The sequence below is a fragment of the Thamnophis elegans genome, chromosome 4 (genome assembly GCF_009769535.1).
Source record: "Thamnophis elegans isolate rThaEle1 chromosome 4, rThaEle1.pri, whole genome shotgun sequence".
NCBI lineage: Eukaryota > Metazoa > Chordata > Lepidosauria > Squamata > Colubridae > Thamnophis > Thamnophis elegans.
Window position 1 is genome coordinate 112,329,679 of NC_045544.1, and position 21,285 is coordinate 112,350,963.

The 21,285-nt window shown below is 38.4% G+C and overlaps 1 protein-coding gene across 1 annotated transcript in view; it reads left to right on the forward strand.

Moving 5' to 3' along the window:
• The window catches only part of ADCY3 (adenylate cyclase 3), an 82,963-nt gene that overhangs the window by 44,841 nt on the left and 16,837 nt on the right, over window positions 1–21,285 (forward strand). Inside the window, exons 4-9 of the mRNA XM_032216396.1 lie at window positions 7,329–7,459; window positions 8,742–8,853; window positions 10,570–10,697; window positions 12,029–12,187; window positions 18,525–18,687; window positions 19,055–19,174. Coding sequence (XP_032072287.1) covers window positions 7,329–7,459; window positions 8,742–8,853; window positions 10,570–10,697; window positions 12,029–12,187; window positions 18,525–18,687; window positions 19,055–19,174 — 813 coding nt within the window. The remainder of the gene's footprint in view (window positions 1–7,328; window positions 7,460–8,741; window positions 8,854–10,569; window positions 10,698–12,028; window positions 12,188–18,524; window positions 18,688–19,054; window positions 19,175–21,285) is intronic.

Below are 21,285 nucleotides of genomic sequence, written 5' to 3' on the forward strand. Positions count from 1 at the left end.
AACTACAAAAATCAGATTTGTGTAAGTCATGGTATTCCCCGTGACACTCTACAGAAATGAAAGTTGACTTTGAAGAAGCAGGAAAGAAGAGTATTGATGCCTTTGAATGTTGCTATTGGAAAAGACGCCTTAGAATACCATGGACACCCAAAAAACCCTAACTAATGGATTATTGAACAAATCAACCCAGAGTTTTTACTTGAGGCACAAATTAATCAAGTTATACTATTTTGGACACATAATATGAAGATCTTGCTCTCTGGAAAAAGCCCTAAGTGTGGGAAAGGCAGAAGAAAACAGAAGAAGGGGATGAAAAGTGGCAAGATGGATGGATCCAGTTAGAGTGGTGATGTGCACAATGCTGGAAAACTTGAAAGACCAGGTTAAGCCAGATCATCATGGAGCAAATCTTATCTATGTGGTTGTTAGGAGTTGGATCCAATGACAGTGGCCATGGGTGCAAGAGGGAAAGTAAACTGAACCTTCATCCAGATAAAACTGAAGGTGTTTATAATTGATGTAAAAAAAAAAAGAACAGGGAATAAAGAACCACCCAACTATTCCTTATTTATTATATCATATTTGTTTGTTTTTTAATTAGTGCAATTATGGATTTTTATTTATTCTTAGCTTTATAGAATCAAAGACACGATTCGTTGTAACCCTAAAGTCTTTTCCCCTGACTATTCCATTATGCTTGGCTATATTCCATCTAGGGTGGAAAGAGGCAGGGTTAGGCAATATTATCAAGGTTGTCAACATTTTAAACTCAGTAGCTCAGTCATCCAGATCATGGTTGTCCCACAGGTGCTTTTTTCAAGAGACAACTGGACTTTCTAGTTTTTCTTTGAAGATGTTTTGCTTCTCATCCAATAAGCTTCTTCAGTTCTGGCTCATCCAAGAAAACCATCCAAGTAAATAGCAGCTTTGTCATCTGTTCATTTAAAGCATGCATTATCAACGAGGCTGGCCATTCAATCAAAATATATATTTAACGGTTAGGCTCCAGTGTAATAATACTGGAAAAATTGAGAAAATGTAATACGGTACTACATTCCCTAAATAAATTTGTATAGAAATCTTCTGCTCTTAAATAATATGCTGCAATTCAAATAAACACACACAAAAATTATCCAGTTATAATAAGCATGGATGTTGCTTTCATGTTATGTTGATTTATAGTGATTTATAGCGATTTTATTTTTTTTCTATTTTGCAAACTGCATTTGTGTTGGTTTTTTTTAAATGAGAAGCTATGTATTTTTTCTTTTACAATATTAGGCAGCTACATTAACATAATTCTTAGATATATACATGTAAAAAAAGAAGAGACAAAATACAGAAATATCTATCATATAAATAAAAAGTCAGATGTGAAAATGTATCATATATAAGGAATACACCAGGTTATAATCCATTGCTATTAATGTAAATCATACAATACAGCCAAACTTTTGGTGGTGGTTCCAGCTTTTGAAATCTCATTAGTTTAACTTTATGTGTGATTTTATTTCCCTAATGTTGCAATTGAAGAGATTTTACTAATGCACCATATTTTTGTTATTAGTATAATTTTTTTATTTAACATCATTGTAATGCAAACTGTATTTAATTCATATGTCAACTCATGATATTCTGTGGGCTATATTTTCTCATTTAGAAACTGGAACACACTGTGGTAAAATTGTTCCTTAAATTCTAAAACTGATGTTATTGTTTTAACTGTACTGTATAAACTGTATATATGCTTGTTGTATTTGTGCTGATAAATATATATGCTGTATATATGCTGTATATATGTCGTATTTGAAAGCTAAAACAACACTGAAAAAAGTGATTTATGTCCGTTTTTCACACGGCCATTGCAGTATTCCCAGCCAGTTACCAACATGCAGTCAATAATGGAAACTAGATTCACTAAACGACCACACGATTCACTTAACAACTGCAATGATTTGTTTAACAACTGTGGCAAAAGCATTGTAAAATGAGGTACGACTCACTTAACAACAACCTTGCTTAGCAACAACAGACATTTTGAGCTCAGTTATGGCTGCAAGTCGAGAACTACCTGCATTGACTCCCATCAGTGGAGAGATGCTTTCTCTTCTCGCACCATCGTGTCTGTAGCTTCTCTTTCACTGGTTGCAGATAGCAGATTGTCAGTGATTGAGGGGAAAAAAAACTGTATAATGGTTGGCATGGTAACTTTAAGTATCAGTTTCCTCTTACCATAAAATAAAGGAAGAGTCAATATGTGCTCATGAGCCCCAGCAGCTTTGCTCTTGAGGGGAGTCTTGATGTTTGCCTGCTGAATATTCTTACGTGACCGTGTTTCAGGGCTACAATGAAGTGCAAGGGATTAAAATGTTAGAGGAGTATATTTAGAGTTAGGTGATTGGCAACATCTAACCCAGTGGAATTTCAAAAGTGGAAATCCCAGGCAGACTGATAGCGCAGGGTATTATCTCAATGAAAATGTTTTTTGCATGGTAGAATTGTTCTGATGTGCTCATCATAGAAAATAATTTACTTTGTATAATGTTGCCCTCCATGCTTTGTGGCCTCAGCTTATTTCGTAAGGCCGCTTCTGCAGGAGTGGCCCAGACGTACTGCTGGTCTCAATGCTGATTCCTATCAGATAGAGCAGCGATGGCAATTCCTTTTTTTTTATGGCATGCCACAATTGTGCATGCCTACACCAATTCAATCCTCTCTGCCCCCCCACGCATTCACACACGACCCCTCCCCAGGCCCCGGAGGCTTTCCTGAAGCCTGGGGAGGGCGAAAACTGCCTTCCCCAGCCCCCTGAAGGCCCTCCGGAAGTCAGAAACAGATTGTTTCCAAACTTCCGGTTGGCCCGTTGTGGCCGTTTTTTGCCCTCCCCAGGCTTCAGGAAAGCCACCTGTGGCATGCATGCCATTGGTTCGCCATCACGGTTCTGTTTTATCTTGTAATGCCAAACATGTATCTTTCCATGGCTCTTGGTGCCAGTTCCACTATCTTGAACATGCTAAGCCCACAACCTAAAAAAAAAACCCCTCCTTTAGTGATTGTATTAGATGTTGTATTCATTTTGTTGTGATGGCTTAGCATATATTTAATAGCTTTTTATGGTGCACTGGATAAAAGTATCATATTTTTCCTTTTGTTTTATATTCTGTTGTACACAGGTAATTTTATGAAGCTTTTAGAAAATAAAGGAAGCAAGCAGGAAAACTAATTCAATTAGGTTACTGCATTCTGTAGAGTATAAAACATAGTTAACTAAATTGGTTTCTTCCAGAAGGAAGCCAAAAAGGGGGGTAAGTTCTGTAAAGGAATCGAAAGGGAGTGCAAGATCAGTGTCTTTCTGCTATTATGCCTCTAGGACCGTGATGGTGAACCTATGGCACACGGGCCCAAAGTGGCACGCTGAGCCCTGTCATCTGGACGTGCGGCATCACCCCCATTCCTCTTCCTAGTTTATGGCATGCATGCACATGCAATGATTAGCTCGCCTTTGTGCGTGCAGCAGTTCTGGAAACCGGAAAAGTGGTCTTTTGTTTTCTGGTGGCAGCATGCACACCAGCCAACTGATCGGCACATGCGCATACGTGGCAAATAATCGGAAGACTTGCTGGTCCACATGCATGCGTGCTCCGGGAACCAGAAGTTCATTTTCCAGCGCGTGCATTCCCCCTGGGAAGCTCCTCTTCCCAGGGAGCATGCCATCACTGAGATAGAAAGGCCTGCACATCAATTAGAGAACAAATGAAAGTATATGATATTATCAAGAGTGTAAAAGAATTAAAATGGAAATGGGCTGGTCGCGTAGCAAGAACTGATGGCAGGTGAACCAAGGCAGCCATAGAATGGATCCCGTTTGATTAAAAAGCGTCCATGAAAGAGACTTAAAACAAGATGAACTGATGACCTCAGCAAGTATTGCATGCCCTATTGGCAAAAGAAAGCCCATGACTGTATTGGTTGGAAACATGCAGAAGAGGCCTTCATCTTCAGTGGATAGACAGTGGCTAAAATGATGATGATATACAGTACACTATATACTGTATATACACACTGTATACTGTATGTGTGCATGTATACATATACAATGTATATACACACACACACAACACACAAACACTACCCCCCATACACTATATTGCCAAAAGTAGTTGCTCACCTGCCTTTACTCACATACAAACTTACTGTACGTGACATCCCATTCCCAATCCATAGGGTTCAATATGACGTCGGTCCACCCTTTGCAGCTATAACAGCTTCAACTCTTCTGGGAAGGCTGTGCACAGGGTTCAAGACTGTGTTTATGGGAATTTTTGACCATTCTTCCAGAAGCGCATTTGTGAGGTCACACACTGATGTTGGACGAGGCCTACCACTTTGTGGCTGAGTTGCTGTCGTTCCCAAACACTTCCACGTTCTTATAATATAGCTGACAGTTGACTGTGGAATATTTAGAAGCGAGGAAATTTCATCACTGGATTTGTTGCACAGGTGGCATCCTATCACAGTTCCACACTGGAATTCACTGAGCTCCTGAGAGCGACCCATTCTTTCACAAATGTTTGTAAAAACAGTCTGCATGCCTAGGTACTTGATTTTATACACCTATGACCATAGAAGTGATTGGAACACCTGATTCTGATTATTTGGATGGGTGAGCAAATACTATTGGCAATATAGTGTATCTTAATTCTGAATATTGTTTTCTGTCTAGGTTTTTATTTCCTAGGTTTCTGATTGTGTAGTTCAACAGCCAGAAGTGAAGTATGCAACTTTTGGGAAAAAAAGTAATTAAATATTTGTTTCACATCATGTAAGCACCCATGACCTTCTGTGGCAGATGTTACACTAAGTTCTACGTTATCTATTCATCCAGTATAGTCAGGTTCAACTAGGTTCCCTCCACCTTTTTTTTTGTTTGACTTTGGAATGTGTGTCTGGTGAAGCCTTTGAAAATATTGTGTTGTGTAGCCATTTAATGGTTGAGGAGCTTGTAAGGCGAATGCTAATACTGTTGGCAATTTATGGGATGGGTCTGAAAGAGTGCCAAGAGAGTTCGAATGGGTGATGTTTTCTGTTGCTACTGCTGTTGCCATTCAAATGCTCCTGGGGGATTCTCAGAAGGGATACAGTGGGGATAATTTGATGCTTCAGTTTTAATGAGCAGTTGAGATATAGGAAGGAAATTGAAGATGAAGCTGAGTTCTTTGCTTTGATGGCCAGTCTGGTTAGCCTGATTGAGATTTTCCTTGCCCATCCTTTACTGTATACCACACCCTTGTCTTGTCTTGACATTTGGAGTCAACTTGAGTTTTTCTTACTACTTTCGTCCTTTTTAAAGGGACTCAGTAGCTCAGTGGCTAAGAAGCTGAGCTTGTCAATCAGAAAGTCGGTAGTTCAGCAGTTCAAATCCCTAGCGCCGCATAACAGAGTGAGCTCCTGTTACTTGTCCCAGCTTCTGCCAACCTGGCAGTTTGAAAGCACATTAAAAATGCAAGTAGAAAAATAGGAACCACTTTTGGTGGGAAGGTAACAGCGTTCTGTGCGCCTTTGGCCTTTAGTCATGCTGGCCACATGACTACGGAGATGTCTTCGGACAGCACTGGCTGAAATGGAGATGAGCACCGCCCCCTAGAGTCAGGAATGAATAGCACATCTGTGCAAGGAGAACCTTTACTTCATCCTTTTTGCTTGTATAACAATTTCAAAATATTTACTTCTTTATTAACTTCTTGGCTGTCTTCAGTTGTAACTATATCTACTGATCCTCCAATTTAATTTGCACGTTGGATCCTGGATGTAGTTCTGGCAGATTGTGACTTCCATATTGGTAATCAAGTTGAATATACCGGATGTTTTTGCTTTTGCATTCAGTGCACAGGACATAAACTTGAAATCTGTGTAATCAAGCTAGAAGTAGCATAAGTTCATTTCCAAGACAACCTATTTTTAAATGTGTTGGATTCAAATAAATGACATAGATGAGAAATCAGGAATGGGTCTTCTTTTCATAGAATTTGCTTTGCAACATGGACCACTATTTCTCTCTCCCACTATTTTTTTTTTATATAATAGGGGTTGGTTTTAATAAGCTTCTCTGCAAAGAGTGAACATTTTAAATCTGTGAGTTCTGAAGTAGCAACTGAGAACAATCGATCTTAAAAGATTTCCCATGATTGACATCTCACAGTATCAGTAACAATTGATGAGAGTTACATTTTTATGACCTACGTTCTTAGCTGAAAATACTAGTTTCACTTCTTTTCCAATATCTCTCTGTAGTGATATAATTACAGTATTGGGTGTTCCTTTTATAGTTTTTTTGGCAAAATTCACAATCTGCTATGCATTTGTTAAGCTGAACTGTATTTGCAAAACAAATAGTCTACTAGTGCATTCCCTGCATATAGTACTGTCTAAATAGTCCTGATGAAGTTTTTCCATTGGAGTAGCAGCTCTATCATCATTCAGATTTTATATAATACAAAGAAGAGATTTCATGTGGTAGGCTTGTTGTGTGTATATGATCGCCAACCGTTTTCTATGCAGTTCAATTCTATCTGTAGCAGAGGTGGGCTGCTCCCAGTTTGGCCTGGTTTCACCCGGTTTCGCCAAACTGGTAGTGGTGATTTGGCAGAACCGGCAGCAACCCAGGCTGGCCACCCCCCTGAACCGGTTCCCTGATCTCTTCTGCTGTTGCTGGCATGTTTCTGTGCATGTGCAGAACAATTTACAGTCAGCTGTGCATGTACGAGCAATGCGCAGCGGGAGCGCCCCCGCACCTGCGCAGCAAGCCAGTACCAACTGGTACAGGAACCCACCCCTGATCTGTAGGGCTGGGTCAGAAACCATAATGCAGAACACATGGTACTCCTTTAACTGCCTTTTGTGATACCTCAATTTGAATGCTGCTTTTCCTTCCTGATTCCTAACTATCAGCTGCCAAAAGCCACCCTCATGACTTCAGAATATGATAATCCATGCTAGATCAGTTGGTGATAAAGCAAGAAGTACTACAAAAGTTCCTTATCGTGACAAGAAGACTACTGTGACAGATGCTGCTGACAGGTTCTTCTTGGCATTACATAAGTCATCAGTCTGGAGCAAGCACTCCCAAATTGTTCACATCTGGAAGAACATTTCTGCATGAAAGACATAATTTTGAGCTTTTATTCATTCTCACTTTGAGATAAGGAAAAAATCCCCACAGCAGCTGAAATCTCTTCTACATGTTTCTGGTGTAATCTGCTGCAGTATTAATCTCTCTCTTGATAATTCTTCTATCTTTTCAATACTTCTATTTATTTTTTTCATTTTAGGAAAGTTTGATGCTTTCAATTTTGCCCAGACATGTAGCAGATGAAATGCTGAAGGATATGAAGAAAGATGCAAGCCAAAAAGAATTGCAGCAGTTCAATACCATGTATATGTACCGCCATGAAAATGTCAGGTAACAAATGTGGCTCTTTTAAGGAGGATATTCTGTAGATCAGAGTTCCCCAATCTTTCTGGGTTGGTGGCCCAGAGGGGGAGAGGGGCAGGCACCCTTACCTGCACATGCACAAATGCCCCCCCTTGTGTGAACTGGGCCGCAAGCGCGCACAAAACTTGCAGCGATGCTATTGCCCATGTGATACTCACAGCAATGCTAGCACCCATGTGACGCTTGTGGTGACGCTAGCGCCCACATGATGCAATGTACAATGCTCGCGGTGATGCTAGCGTGACTAGGGAGTGCAAGCACAAGCGTACACAGGCCAGCCACTCGCGTGGCCTGTAGTGGGGCATGGCTGCTATATATAGTTTGCTGGTACTGACAAGGCCATCTCCTGGATCAGTACACAATAAGAGAAAATTAAATCCAATGCTAAGCCATTATTTGAAGTAAATCTTTATGGGTACAATGAGTGTCTCTAGTGGAAAAGGTAATTACATAATTCAGCTATGACCCAAAGCACAATTCGAGCAAAATAACTTTCCAAATTCATCACAATGTAACATGCAGCTCAGAAGCAGAAGGAATAATATAATTATTGTGCTTAGTGTTGCAATAAAACAACAGAGCAAAAGTAGACGATTGTTTTCTTCATGCAAACTGGTTTGCATTTCTCCAGCAAGCACCTTGAGCCTATACCACTGAAACCCTAACAGCCAAATATGGGACTTTGTGGTGATGATAAGAGTTTTAAGAATGGGAATGGAATGGTGTGACACTGGGAGGCCTCCTGTTCCCAACCCTACCCTTACATGCTTCCTAAAACTGAACAAAATTAGGTAGGTCCTTTCAATGTGTTATTAAATTAACAGATAGCCTCTTGTGGCCCTCCACACAGTTGGGAGTCAGTTGCAGCCCCTGATGTCTTAAACCAGTGTTTCTCAACCTTGGCTACTTGAAGATGTCTGGACTCCAACTCCCAGAATTCCCCAGCCAGCATTTGCTGGCTGGGGAATTCTGGGAGTTGAAGTCCAGACATCTTCAAGTGGCCAAGGTTGAGAAACACTGTCTTAAACACTGTACACTTCTGAAATAGAAGAAGCTAGTAAACATCAATGTGGAGTAGAATTAAAGCAGAAAAGCAGAAATATCAAGGAACTGATGACATCGAGATTAAATTTCAGATGAGAGAGTAATAAATCAAATGGTACAACAGCCATCATAAATTGTTTTTGCTGCAGCTAAGTTAAATGATGACATCTCACCTGTTTTGGATCTCATATCTTTCATTCTACAGCATCCTTTTTGCTGACATCGTAGGTTTCACGCAGCTGTCATCCACATGCAGTGCCCAAGAATTGGTGAAACTTTTGAACGAACTCTTTGCTCGATTTGATAAACTAGCAGCTGTGAGTTTCTTGATTATTTACTTATATATAATTCTGGAAATCCTTTAGATCTTTGGAGCAAATTGTGCGTAATTCAACCCAAACTACCCTTCTTATTTGTAATTATGGCTTTATGCAGCATGAAGCAAATTAAAAATGGAAAAGAAGCAGACAAACACAATTCTGATGTACAAGCACTAATAAAAGGGAAGATTTACCTGAGATGAGATTAAGCTGCCCTTCTGCTTCCCCCCACCCCTCTATTTTTAAAGTATTCTTGCCAAAGAGCCATTCTATATTTTTTTTAAAAAAAATCTGGCTGAAATTACATATTTAGAAATAAGGAATATCAGTAGAACCACCTTCAAATATGAAACATTTTTTTGAGATTATACTGAGAGTTCTGGATAAATAAATATATCTTACTGCAATATATTCAACTTCCAAAGAAGATTCTGTGCCCAGCTGATGTCATTCTTAAATGTATTCAAATATCAGATCAGGATAGATTTAGTACTTTTTAATTATAAGGTTTCTATAGCATTGCTTGAGAGATTTGATTTGACTACCCATTTGTTTTCTCAGCCATCTGGCTAGGACTATGGAAGCTGTAGTGAATTGCATCTGGAGGGCAACGTTTGCACAAGGATTCATTCTCATAAATAGGACTAAAGACAATATAGGGGAATGAAGCTGCTGCAGTATATGCTTATGCCAGCTATTTAAAGTGCAAGGGATCCTTGATTTAGGACCACAATTGAGCCCAGAATTTATGTTTTGAACTGAGAAATTTGTTGTGAGTTTTGCCCTGATTTACAGCTTTTCTTGCCACATTTGTTAAGTGAATCACTGCAGTTATTAAGTTAGTAACATGGTTATTAAGTGAATCTGATTTCCCATTGACTTTGCTTGTCAGAAGGTTGCAAAAGATGATCACATGATCCCGAGACATTGCAACAGTCATAAACCATGAATCAATTGTCAAGCATCCAAACGTAAATCACAAGACCATGGGGATGCGGCAACTGTCATAAGTGTGAAAAATAATCATAAGTCACTTTTTTTCAGTACCATTGTAACTTCAAATAGTCACTAAGTGAACTGTAGTAATTCGAGGACTACCTGTACATGTGTTTATGGTTGTTACTATAATTGGAATAAGAATTATTTCACAAATTAGTTTAGATTTACTGCACATTAATTTTTTCTTCAACTCATGATAATTATTTTGTATTAGCAGCCATATCTCTTTTGGAGTTGCTTGCTTGTCAAATTAATTAATTTTGCAGGGTATTATTTCTATCACCTATAATTAATTATCTTGAGAAATTACTTAAATTAAACATGCTAAGTAATCGGAAGAGCCCCTTTGGTGCAGTGGTTAGAATGCAGTACTGCAGACTACTTCTGCTGACTGCCAGCTGCCTGCAATTTGGCAGTTTGAATCCCACCAGGCTCAAGGTTGACTCAGCCTTCCATCCTTCCGAGGTTGGTAAAATGAGGACCAAGATTGTTAGGGGAAATAGGCTGACTCTGGAAGCTGCTTAGAGAGGACTGTAAAGCACAGAAGTAGTATGTAAGTTTAAGTGCTATTGCTATTGCTTTTGGATCAGAGGATGAATGAGGCAGGGAACCCATGGCAACCTTTTCAACAATAGGTTTAAAAAGTCAATTACAGGTTTCTGAGACCTGAAAATCCTAAACCTTTACCTTTTTAAAAAAACGGCATTCTTACAGAAATACCATCAACTGCGTATCAAGATTCTGGGTGACTGCTACTACTGTATCTGTGGATTGCCAGATTACCGTGAGGATCACGCTGTTTGCTCAATCATGATGGGTCTTGCTATGGTGGAAGCTATTTCGTAAGCACTCACACTTTGCAAATTTTCATGCTGTTTTTGGTTTTTGCAGCCTGGGTTGTTGTCTTTTTTTTCCATTCATATTATTTTTTTCTGTTTCCCACATGAAAAACTCTTCTTTTATGATGTTGCCAAGGGATATTTTTTTGTGTGAAATATATTGTTTTATAAGAACTTTATTGAATTACAGATGTGATTTGCTTAGTTCATTTGCTTTAGGCATGACTTGTTAAAGTCATGCAGGAGTGAGACAGGTGGCAAATAAATTTAATAAATGCATAAATAAGCCTCACTACAAGATTCTCCATTTGATTACATAGCTCTTTTCCCCTTCTCTGTTGTCCTACTGTAATTAAAGACAGTAATGTTTATTATATCATTATTTCCTGATGTATCCTTGCATATTTTTCACCTAAAGGTTAATTGTGTAGAAATCTCCCCCTAAGTGTGGTTGCTTCTGAACGGTAAATTTTCATCTTAGTTTATCTTTTCCAGCTGGAGAGTCAGAGAAAAAAAATTCCTGGTCTTTTTTTCCACTCATCATGATAACTAAACAATATCTTTCCAGCTAATTTTGTCTCTCTGTAAAACAAAATTCCATGCTTAGAACAGTCTTAGGAATGGAAAATTTTGGCCTTATAAAAATATTTATGCAAAATTACAGGAATAGCAACATTGAATTCGTTTTACAGCTCAATTATAGAAAGAAGCTAGAGAAATAAAAGAGAGGCAAAAAGGAGAGCTGGATTATTAGGCAATCTTTGGAATCTGGCACCAGTTCTGGCATAAGAATAAACAAAACTATGTTTCTTTAGTGCTCTAACCCAGGATTGTTGACAGTGATAGAGCTCATCATGTTTTTTGGCCATAGTTTTTCCAGCCCTATCTAAATAGCCAAGGTTTCACAGAGGACCCTTGTGCTGTAAGGAAATAGCTCTTTTACTGAGCTATAGCTCCCCCCCCCCAGTGCTATCTAAAAAGCCATACGTATCTCCCATTTAGAATTGATTTTTATTAGTTTGCCTATTCCTGTATTCAAATCTTCTTCAAAACCTGAGTTTGACTACGATGTCTGAGATTTCGGGCCCTTGTAGTCTACCCACATTTGAAGACTACTATATTGGGTGTGTGTGTGTGTGTTCCCTTAATGGAACCAAAACAATTATAGCAACCTTATATTGCTTGTTTATTTTCTTTTCTTCTTACTGCCCTTAGCACAATGAAGCCCTGTGCACAATAAAAGCAGCCCTAGCAAAGCCTTCCCAAGTATAGAAACAGGAAACAACCATTCTTTTCAGCTACATATTGCTTATTATTAATTTATTCCTCTAAAGCTATGTACGAGAGAAGACCAAAACCGACGTGGACATGCGTGTGGGAGTGCACAGCGGCGCTGTCCTTGGTGGAGTCCTAGGGCAGAAACGTTGGCAGTATGATGTATGGTCTACGGATGTAACTGTAGCCAACAAGATGGAAGCAGGAGGCATCCCTGGGTAAGTGCTTCCTAAGGATTGTTTTTTCCCAGGACTGTTGTTATAAACATCTTACAAAGAATCATACGGTTGTAACTCGTGTTTAGAAGACAAGTTATTGCAAACTTAAAAAATCCAAAACCAGGTCTTCTGTTGAAAACATCATCCAGGTTTACGGCAGTATTCATTTTTAACTAGCAGCTAGAGTCACTGTTTTGCAGTAAAAACAAGGTACCTGTTTTTAGGTTATGCTTCAAGATCACTTAGAAATGTATAAACACGTATTATGCATCGCATTACATTGCATTTGTATGCTATCCATTCTTGGAGGCTCTATGTGGCAAACAACCTGGTAACAACAACACTCTGAAAAATAGATAGAACAAGAAGAAATGGGTGGAAACTAATCAAGGAGAGAAGCAACTTAGAACTAAGGAGAAATTTCCGGACAGTTAGAACAATTAATCAATGGAAGAACTTTTCTCCAGAAGTTGTGAATGCTCCAACACTGGAAGTTTTAAAGAAGAGATTGGACAACCATTTGTCTGAAGTTGTGTACGGTTTCTTGCCTAAGCAGGGGGTTGGACTAGAAGACCTCCAAGATCCCTTCCAAATCTGTTATTCTAAAATTCTAAATTCTAAATAGTAAATATAAAGCCCTTACAAAAGCAAAATTGACAAAATCGATAAAAAATAAACAGAATATGTAGAAGGTCATGTTCCCAGCAGATCCCAGCCTTCACACACATGTCTTCCTCTTATCCTAGGAGGAACTCCCTTCTGCAAACTAGGAGAGAAAGAGGAGATGGGATCTCTATGGGGAGTGTGGAGGCAATGATTGAAAAGACCTGCTTCTGATCACAATCTTGTACATGTAACACTTTGAAGGTGTTGACCCTATTCAATCTCACTGGATTTAGGAGATTGTCTATGCCCTTTCAGCAAAGGTTCTTTATTGTTTTTTTCATTAATATTGTAGGGATAAAATACATACATGCATTCATTTATGCATGTATGTATTTTCAAAATGGAGAGAAAGCGAGCTATAAACTAACCTTAATTATATTCACATCAGAGGAGGAGCCAACGTTGCGATGATACGGACATGCGGTCTCGATGCTCTGAGACCGCAGCTGATACTTTTGCCACTGGGTGGTCCAATCGGACCTAAACCGCCCCGCAGAGACAGTGAACAGGAAGAATATGTCTTGCTGATCTCAGGGACATCGCAAAGTCCCTGATCGATGCAAGAGAAGTTCTTCAAAAAAGTTTGACAAAAAATCCAGTCAAGGCTGATAAAGTCGTGGCAGCTCCAAGACGGAAGGATACGGAAAGAGAAAGTGTTTCCAGCTGGTGAGGAATTTTTACCGTTTTAAAAGAGACTGCCTATAAAAAACTTAAAATTAATCTAAATTGGAGAACAGAAGAAATAAACGGCGGAATTAAGTTTGGAATGGTTTTGGGACAGTGGGTTATGTTACTTTTTAAATGTTATGTTCATGGATGGAATTTATGCAAGCCTTTTAAAATGAATGGATTAAGTTTTCTTATATTTTTTTCTTTTATTATTCTTTCTAACCTATGGACTAAAATTTTCCTCTTTCATTACTGAGGGTCTTTTTGTAACTCATTCAAGAATTGGACTTTTTTTAACTTGAAATACAAAAAAGATACAAAAAGAAACAAAGAAAATTGCAACAATAACACTGCTACTTGGAGGCTGGAGGCTTGTGTATTGGAAATGAAACACTTTTACTTTTCTTACTGATTATCCCGGCTTGGCACTCCAAGGTCTCACTGCTTGTTTATAGAGAGTGATAAGAAGAAAAGCATATAGATGTCCCTTTGAAGTATATCTTCAACCAGAGAAAAGTGAAAATAAAACTTTATTGTGAATCTGTGCTTAATCTTGTAAAAACCTTCCATGCTAGAGCAGCAGTGTTTGTTAGCTGGATATAATGGCACAATTTCAACAGCAGAAAGAAACTTTAAGTCTGCAAAATATATTCTTAGAAATTCAGAAATTATCAAACATATTTGAGAGGACAGAGAAGAAGTTGGAAGACTTACAGCATCTAACAGTAAAATATGATAAAGAAGTTGGAGATGTCTATCAAGTGGAAAAAGTGGAGGTTAGAATCCTAAAAACCGAAGAGGAAAATGACCATAAAGAAATTAAATTTGCTGACATTTATGGTTTCTGGAAATGTAAAGAGTGGATTACTGAAAGAGGAATTAAATGGAGGGGAACTCTACCCCAGATGGCAAGATACAGAAGAAGAAAAAACAAAATAATTTATGGATTTAAAGAGAGAAATTTTATTAGCAACATCATTGATAACACTACTGACAATCAAAGATAAGCTGATTAAGGAAACAGAAGAAGGGCATCGAAATTACATGATAGATTTTATAAGCAAGGAGTTGCTAAGAGGAGTCCATACAAATTTGATTAAGGAGATGATTAGAGGACTGACACCACAAATGGCAGAAGACATGAGACTGTTTTGCTACTGGAAAGATACAGGTTGATAGGTGGAAGTGTATAATTTAAAACTAGTTAAACTTAGTGAAATTTAGTGACAATCGATATAGTTAAATAAATAATTGATAATGATAATAATGTATACAATGTGTAGTGTTATGATAATTAATAATTGGATATGAATATTGAATGGCACCCATGAAAGGAAGATTAGAAACCCTTTTGGATTATATATAAAGGTTAATAAAAAAGAACTGTTAGATTCAGTTAAGTTGATTATTAGGGGAAAATGTTATGATACAGGATATAGTCAAATAAAGGAGGGATAATGATAACAATGTATATATATGTATAGGTATAACATAAAGAAACTGGATGTAAATTGTAAACAGTGATTTGGAAAGGAGGATTAGAAAATTTTGTTACTAAATATTATGGATGTTTAGCTAGAATAGAACATAAGGATTCAGTGTTATTGGAGGATTTTAGAAATAGTAAATGAAATGCCAGTATGTGGCTATGTATTAAATCTTGGTATATTTTATGATGAAGGACGTTTAAATAATTATAGTCAAATGAAAATGGAGATATGATGATGGTAACATGTATAAATATCTGAGTTAAAATTCTTGAATTAATATGAATTATGCTTGATGACTGTGGAAGAGATGCACAAAAGTCTTTTGTAACCAACTGATACACTTTCTACAGTATGTAAAGAAGGAAGATTTTATGTGTTGTGTTTGTTTTGAAAATTAAAAATAATAAAAAAATATTTTAAAAAATATATTCACATCGCATGCATATTACCTACTAACAATAAATATTCTACTGATCAGTTTAGTTACATACGTGCCAATAAACCCCAAGTACAACTGAAGTCCAGCTCTAAAATAACAGCACAAACAAAATGTTAAACAAACATAAAAATAAAAACCAGATAAAACTACAAAAATAAAATTAAGACGTTTATTGAATTCATGAACTTAACTAGAGTATTTCCTGAAACAACTTGCTTTTAGATATCTATCTGAAAGCCATTAAGGAAGTAGTTAGTCTGTCCTTGGTTAGGAAACTATTCCGAAGCACCAGTACTACAAATGAAAAGCAACACCTCCTAGCTTTAATTTCCTTCATAGTAGTGCAGACAGTGCGGAGGTTGTACTTTGTGAAGCTGTAATATTTGTGTGCGCTGAGATAGTATCCAGTTGTCGCTTATTTTGAAAATGGTGTTATAAAACATGGGAAAGATAGCGTGTGATAATATACTATTGTGGGCTTCAGGGGAAGGAAGGATGGATGGAAGATGTCTCTGCGTAAGCAGAACTGATGACTGTAGCAAAGACCAAGGGACTGGTAGACAGGTTCCTTGGAACTTCTCCGGATAAGGAGAGGATGGAATATTGCCCATATGCCAGGAGACCATAGGACAGCAGTCTCCCACCAGTGTGAGTGTTGGGAGACAATGGGAATAGCCATCTTGCTTGCAATTATGGTCAGCACCTTTTAAAGAATACCACGTTTGCTAATTTTACTTTCTAATCACTTTCAGAAATTGCTTATTTACTTATTAACTTCATTTAAGCTTAGCGACCTTCAGAATGTCAAGTTTGAAAATACTAGGTGATTTCTTTTTCAATCCTAAATGAAAAAATAATTAATCATAAATGTAAGAATTTAGATAAACAACAAGTAAGATTTTGATTTTAGAAAGTTATAAATGGATTAAAGGTACAGATAAATTTGGAACTTAGAAAGATTTACTGTAAGATTTTTGGAATGAATTATAAAAAACAAATGGCTTCTGTGATAAGTAATTTTATGATTTTAAAAATTGGACACTAGAAAGGACAAGACTCTGAGCTGAGGGAAAAAATAAAGCTCTTATTCTGTGTTAGTTAATAGTACCTACAAAATAATACAAAATGTAACATTGAAAATATTAAAGGAGACTTTTGAAGAATGGAGCCAGAAATTAGTGGCTATAATATCACAGTGTCAGTCATGATGTTTGACTCTATGAATAGACTGTAAAATATATTAGTGAAGAAATGATAGAGGTGGGACAAATTTATCTGACAAAATAGAGATGGTACTCAAAGTGGATTTACAAATGGCAGACTTAAAAAAATGACGCAAAAGGATGTCTCACTGAATATACAAAAAAAAACTGCTAATGTTTTACAAATCAAAATGAAAATATAAATGAAAAACCAAGAAAGTCACCTGGATATTTTTTTTTTCTTATAGCATTTATAAAAGACCTGAAAAACTTTTGTGTGATGGGAAAAATGGAATATATGGATGACATTTACACATTCCACTATGTGAATGGAAGAGATACTGCCTAGGAAACAATCAGACAAGAGAGGCGGAAACTTCATGGTCAGAAATAGAGACCTATGAAGGACCCATCTTAATGAATGATGCAGTTAAAAGTGACAGTGAAAAGTTTGTACTTTCAATCTTGGAAGCCTTACATCAGAATTTATTCATCTTGTCAGGTTTTCCCATCTGGTTTACCGAGGAGAACTGACAGATAAAGAAGAAACGAAGAGAAATCAAACCCTATGGAAATATTTGAATGAACTAAATGTTGAGATTCTTAGAAGTAAAAGGAAGAAATGTAAAGTTGTTTATTTGATGAAGGTTAAAATAGAATAGAATAGAAAATAAACTTTATTGTCACTTTAAATGTACACTAATCACCATACATTAAAATGATTTTTTTTGGATTCAGCTCTCAAAAGATAATCATTACACACACACACACACACACACACACACACACACCACCAAAACCATGTCTAAAAAGGTTAGCAGTGTTTCTCAACCTTGGCAACTTGAAGATGTTTGGACTTCAACTCCCAGAATTCCCCAGCCAGCATTCGCTGGCTGGGGAATTCCGTGGCACGACAAAACCGCGCTCGTCAAAATAGCGGTGATAAAACCGCGTCGCTAAAGCCACGACATCATCACCGCGCGTCATCACCGCTGCGACAACAGTGCGGGGGCAGAAGGGTGCTTTAAAACAGTGCGGTGGCAGAAAGCCGATTTAAATTAAGGTAAGGGTTAGGATTAGGTTTAGGGGTTTGCTTTAGGGTTAGGTTTAGGGTTAGGTTTAGGGTTAGGGTTAGGTTTAGGGTTAGGGTTAGGTTTAGGGTGTTGAGTGGTTCGGAAGGCACGGATTTGCCCTCCGCGATTATGTCATTGCGGTAGGGTCACATTTTTCCTTAGCGCTTCGAACAGCGCGGATTTGCTCCCCGCACTTATGTCGGCGCGGATAAGGGCTTTGCGGTTTTGTGGTGGAACCGGGGAATTCTGGGACTTGAAGTCCAGAAATCTTCAAGTTGCTAAGGTTGAGAAACACTGGGTTAAGGTAAAATAAGATATGTTGTTACTACTGGCAGCCTTTTAGGGACTTCCAGCTGACCCCAGCACTGAAAATACTTATGAACCTCTCTATAGATATGGATTGGGTAATAAAGGAAGAAATAATTGTTTGTAAATCTGGAGGTGATGAAAAGTCTCTAAATATGTTACTTGCGATGAAATTTGGAAGCAATTTCTTTACACATTTCTCGTTATATTCTTACTATTCTCCTTTTTCTTTTTCCTTGCACTTCTTTCTTTCTTTCTTTCTTTCTTTCTGTTTAGCTAGTATAGATTTTACTATTAGAATCAAAATTCTTCATAAAAATTTATCAGGGATGTTCTACTGAAAAATACTTTCTATTTGTTTCAGGACAGAGGTGTATTCTATTTGTGTAAATTCTGAAAGTCCTTGAAGTTCTGGACTTTTCTCTGGTCTTTTTCTCTCACCCACATTTTCTCCTTTATTAAGGCTGACTGCATTTTCTGTGGTCCTTTTAGGCGTGTACACATTTCTCAGAGTACCATGAACTGCTTAAAAGGAGAATTTGAGGTGGAACCAGGAGATGGTGGTTCACGGTGTGAATATCTAAAGGAAAAGGGGATTACCACCTACCTCATAATAACCCCGAAGCAGGCACTCAAGAATGGGATCAATGGGGTGGTGAGTATTCCTTTCACTAGATCCTTTGAAAAGAATGGAATTATATATCAGCTGTGTTAGGATCAGAGGAAAGAGAAGAACACATTTCTCATCTATCTTTTTTCTTTTAGCTTCATCATGATACCTAGGTCAGATTGATACTTGATTTTAATTCAGATTGATTACCTTGATACTGCCACTGCTATTATCTATTGTAAGCACTTGAATGTTTTTCTTTCTAACACAAAAGTTATTTTGACTGGGACTTCTCTGCATTTAGAGAAGAAAATTGTGACAAGAGGTCTAATACCTTTTGGATACTTACAGTCGTTTAGATAACCTAGTCCTATACACATTGTTCTGTTTCTTTTTCTGTTTCATGTCACAGAAGTTATCCGTCTCATCCTCCCATGGGAACTCACCTCAATTGATCAACACCAAAGAATGCAATGGGAGCATTAATACAACCTGCACAACCCCAGATGAGGCAGAAGAATCGGACACTAGGGTAAAGGGGCAGAATGGATAGAGAAGGATAAATAAACGCTTCATTGACAGGGGTTCCAAGAAAAACTGCTTATATGTAAAATGCAAAAATTACGTCCCAAAGGTCCTTTTACAAGAGACAACTGGTTTTTCTTAGAAGAGGTTTCACTTCTCATCCAAGAAAGGTCTTCAGTTCTGAAGATGAGAAGCAAAACATCTTCAAAGAAAAACCAGAAAGTCCTGTTGCCTCTTGAAAAAGCAGCTTTGGGACAACCATGTTCTGGATGACTGAGAATCTCCATAGACATTTGCTGGTTTACTGCAATGTATTCTACATGGGACTATCCCTAAAGACACTTCCCAACATATACCGTATATACTCAAGTATAAGCCGAGTTTTTCAGCCCACTTTTTGGGCTGAAAAAAGCCGCCTCGGCTTATACTCGAGTCAGTGAAAAATTTGCCCGAAATGGAGGAGAAAAAGGGGCGGGGCCATGCCGCTGGGTGACGCTCGTGAATGGCCCTGCGCCCCTGTGAGTTTCCCCTCCCTCTGTGTAAGTTTGCCGCGCAGCGCGCAGCGCACCATCCCCCCTCCTCACGTTCTAATGTAATGCAGGGCTGTCTTACGATTCCCCTTCTTCCCCCTCCTGCCGCTCTGCAACGATGTCCGACCTCCTCCTTGTTATGGCAAGCAGCCACATAGCGATGTCCCACCTCCTCTGGTACAGTGATCCAATGATAGGAATCACTGTGCCGTGTGTCATAGGAGGCGGGACATCGCTCCCGCGGCTGCACGGCACATCATTACCGGTAGCTGCCGCATTTCCCACCCTAGGCTTATACTCGAGTCAATAACTTTTCCAGTTTTTTGTGGTAAAATTAGATGCCTCGGCTTATATTCGGGTCGGCCTATACTCGAGTATATACGGTAAGTGGTACAAAACATAACTGCCGTATTAAGCTACATGAAGTAATGTAAGGTTGATTATTTCTGTATATTTGCACTTGCATAGATTGGTGTGTGTGTGTGTGTGTGTGTATGTGGATAGAAAAGTAATCATTACTAAAATCCTCCTAGGGCTGTGTACGTTTTAAAATGCTTTTCAAAAATAAAATCTTTAAAAATGAAAATTGAATCAATAACCTGTTGACCTTAACCAGGTAATAAAAACTAAGAGGAAGCTTATGGGCAGTAAATCCAGCATTTAAAAAAAACCACCTTTACATGGATGCAGGTTGTGAGGGAGGGAGGATAAACAAAAGACATTGAATATCAGGTTAATTCTGTAGCACATTTCCAAACATGAGAGAGTTCTGTGTCAAGAAGCCCTCTAATAAGTATTTGCCTGTCTTTAGGCCCCTGATGAGGATTGGTATAAAGTTCAGTCAAGCTTGTTGACTTGTGCCATCTGTTACACTTCTCCTAGGCCCTAGGGAATATTAAGAAACTATTTGCATGCAGAGAGTGTGCTCTACAGCTGAGTTATATCAATGGTGGTTTGCCTTAAACACCATGGAATTACTTCTGAGTTTTTAAAATAAGTGTAATACAGTGTAAAATTGTTAAGTACTCAAATGTATACTTGTTAAGTCAGGAATGTCGAACCCAAGGCCCGAGGGCTGGATCCAGTCCCCAGGGTGCTTAGATCTGGCCCATGGAGCCACCCTGGAAACAGCAAAGGACCGGCCCACAGTACCTCTGTCGGCAAAAATGGAGAGAGTTGGCAGAGAGTTGCAGGAAGCCATTGCAGCCAAAAAATGAGCTCGGGAGCCCGTTTTCGCTGGCAGACTGCTTGGGCCACCACATGCACCCATGAGTGAGGTTGAGTTGGTCATGCCCACATTGGCCATACCCCCCCCCCCCGCCCCCCTCAGGTCAAACACAACCCTGATGCGGCCCTCAATGAAATCAAGTTTGATACCCCTGTGCTAAGTGATCAAGCAAGTGTACATTAAGCACTAAGTTCATTTAATATACACTTGAAGCCTTAATATAGGTTGCATGCTATTATACCCTGCTATTTCAGATATTACACACTTGATCCTTTAACCTACTTGGTTTGAACTTGTCCTAGTTTTGCTGCATTTTGGGTAATATTAACAGGATGTTAAGATGACTCTGGGTCAACTATT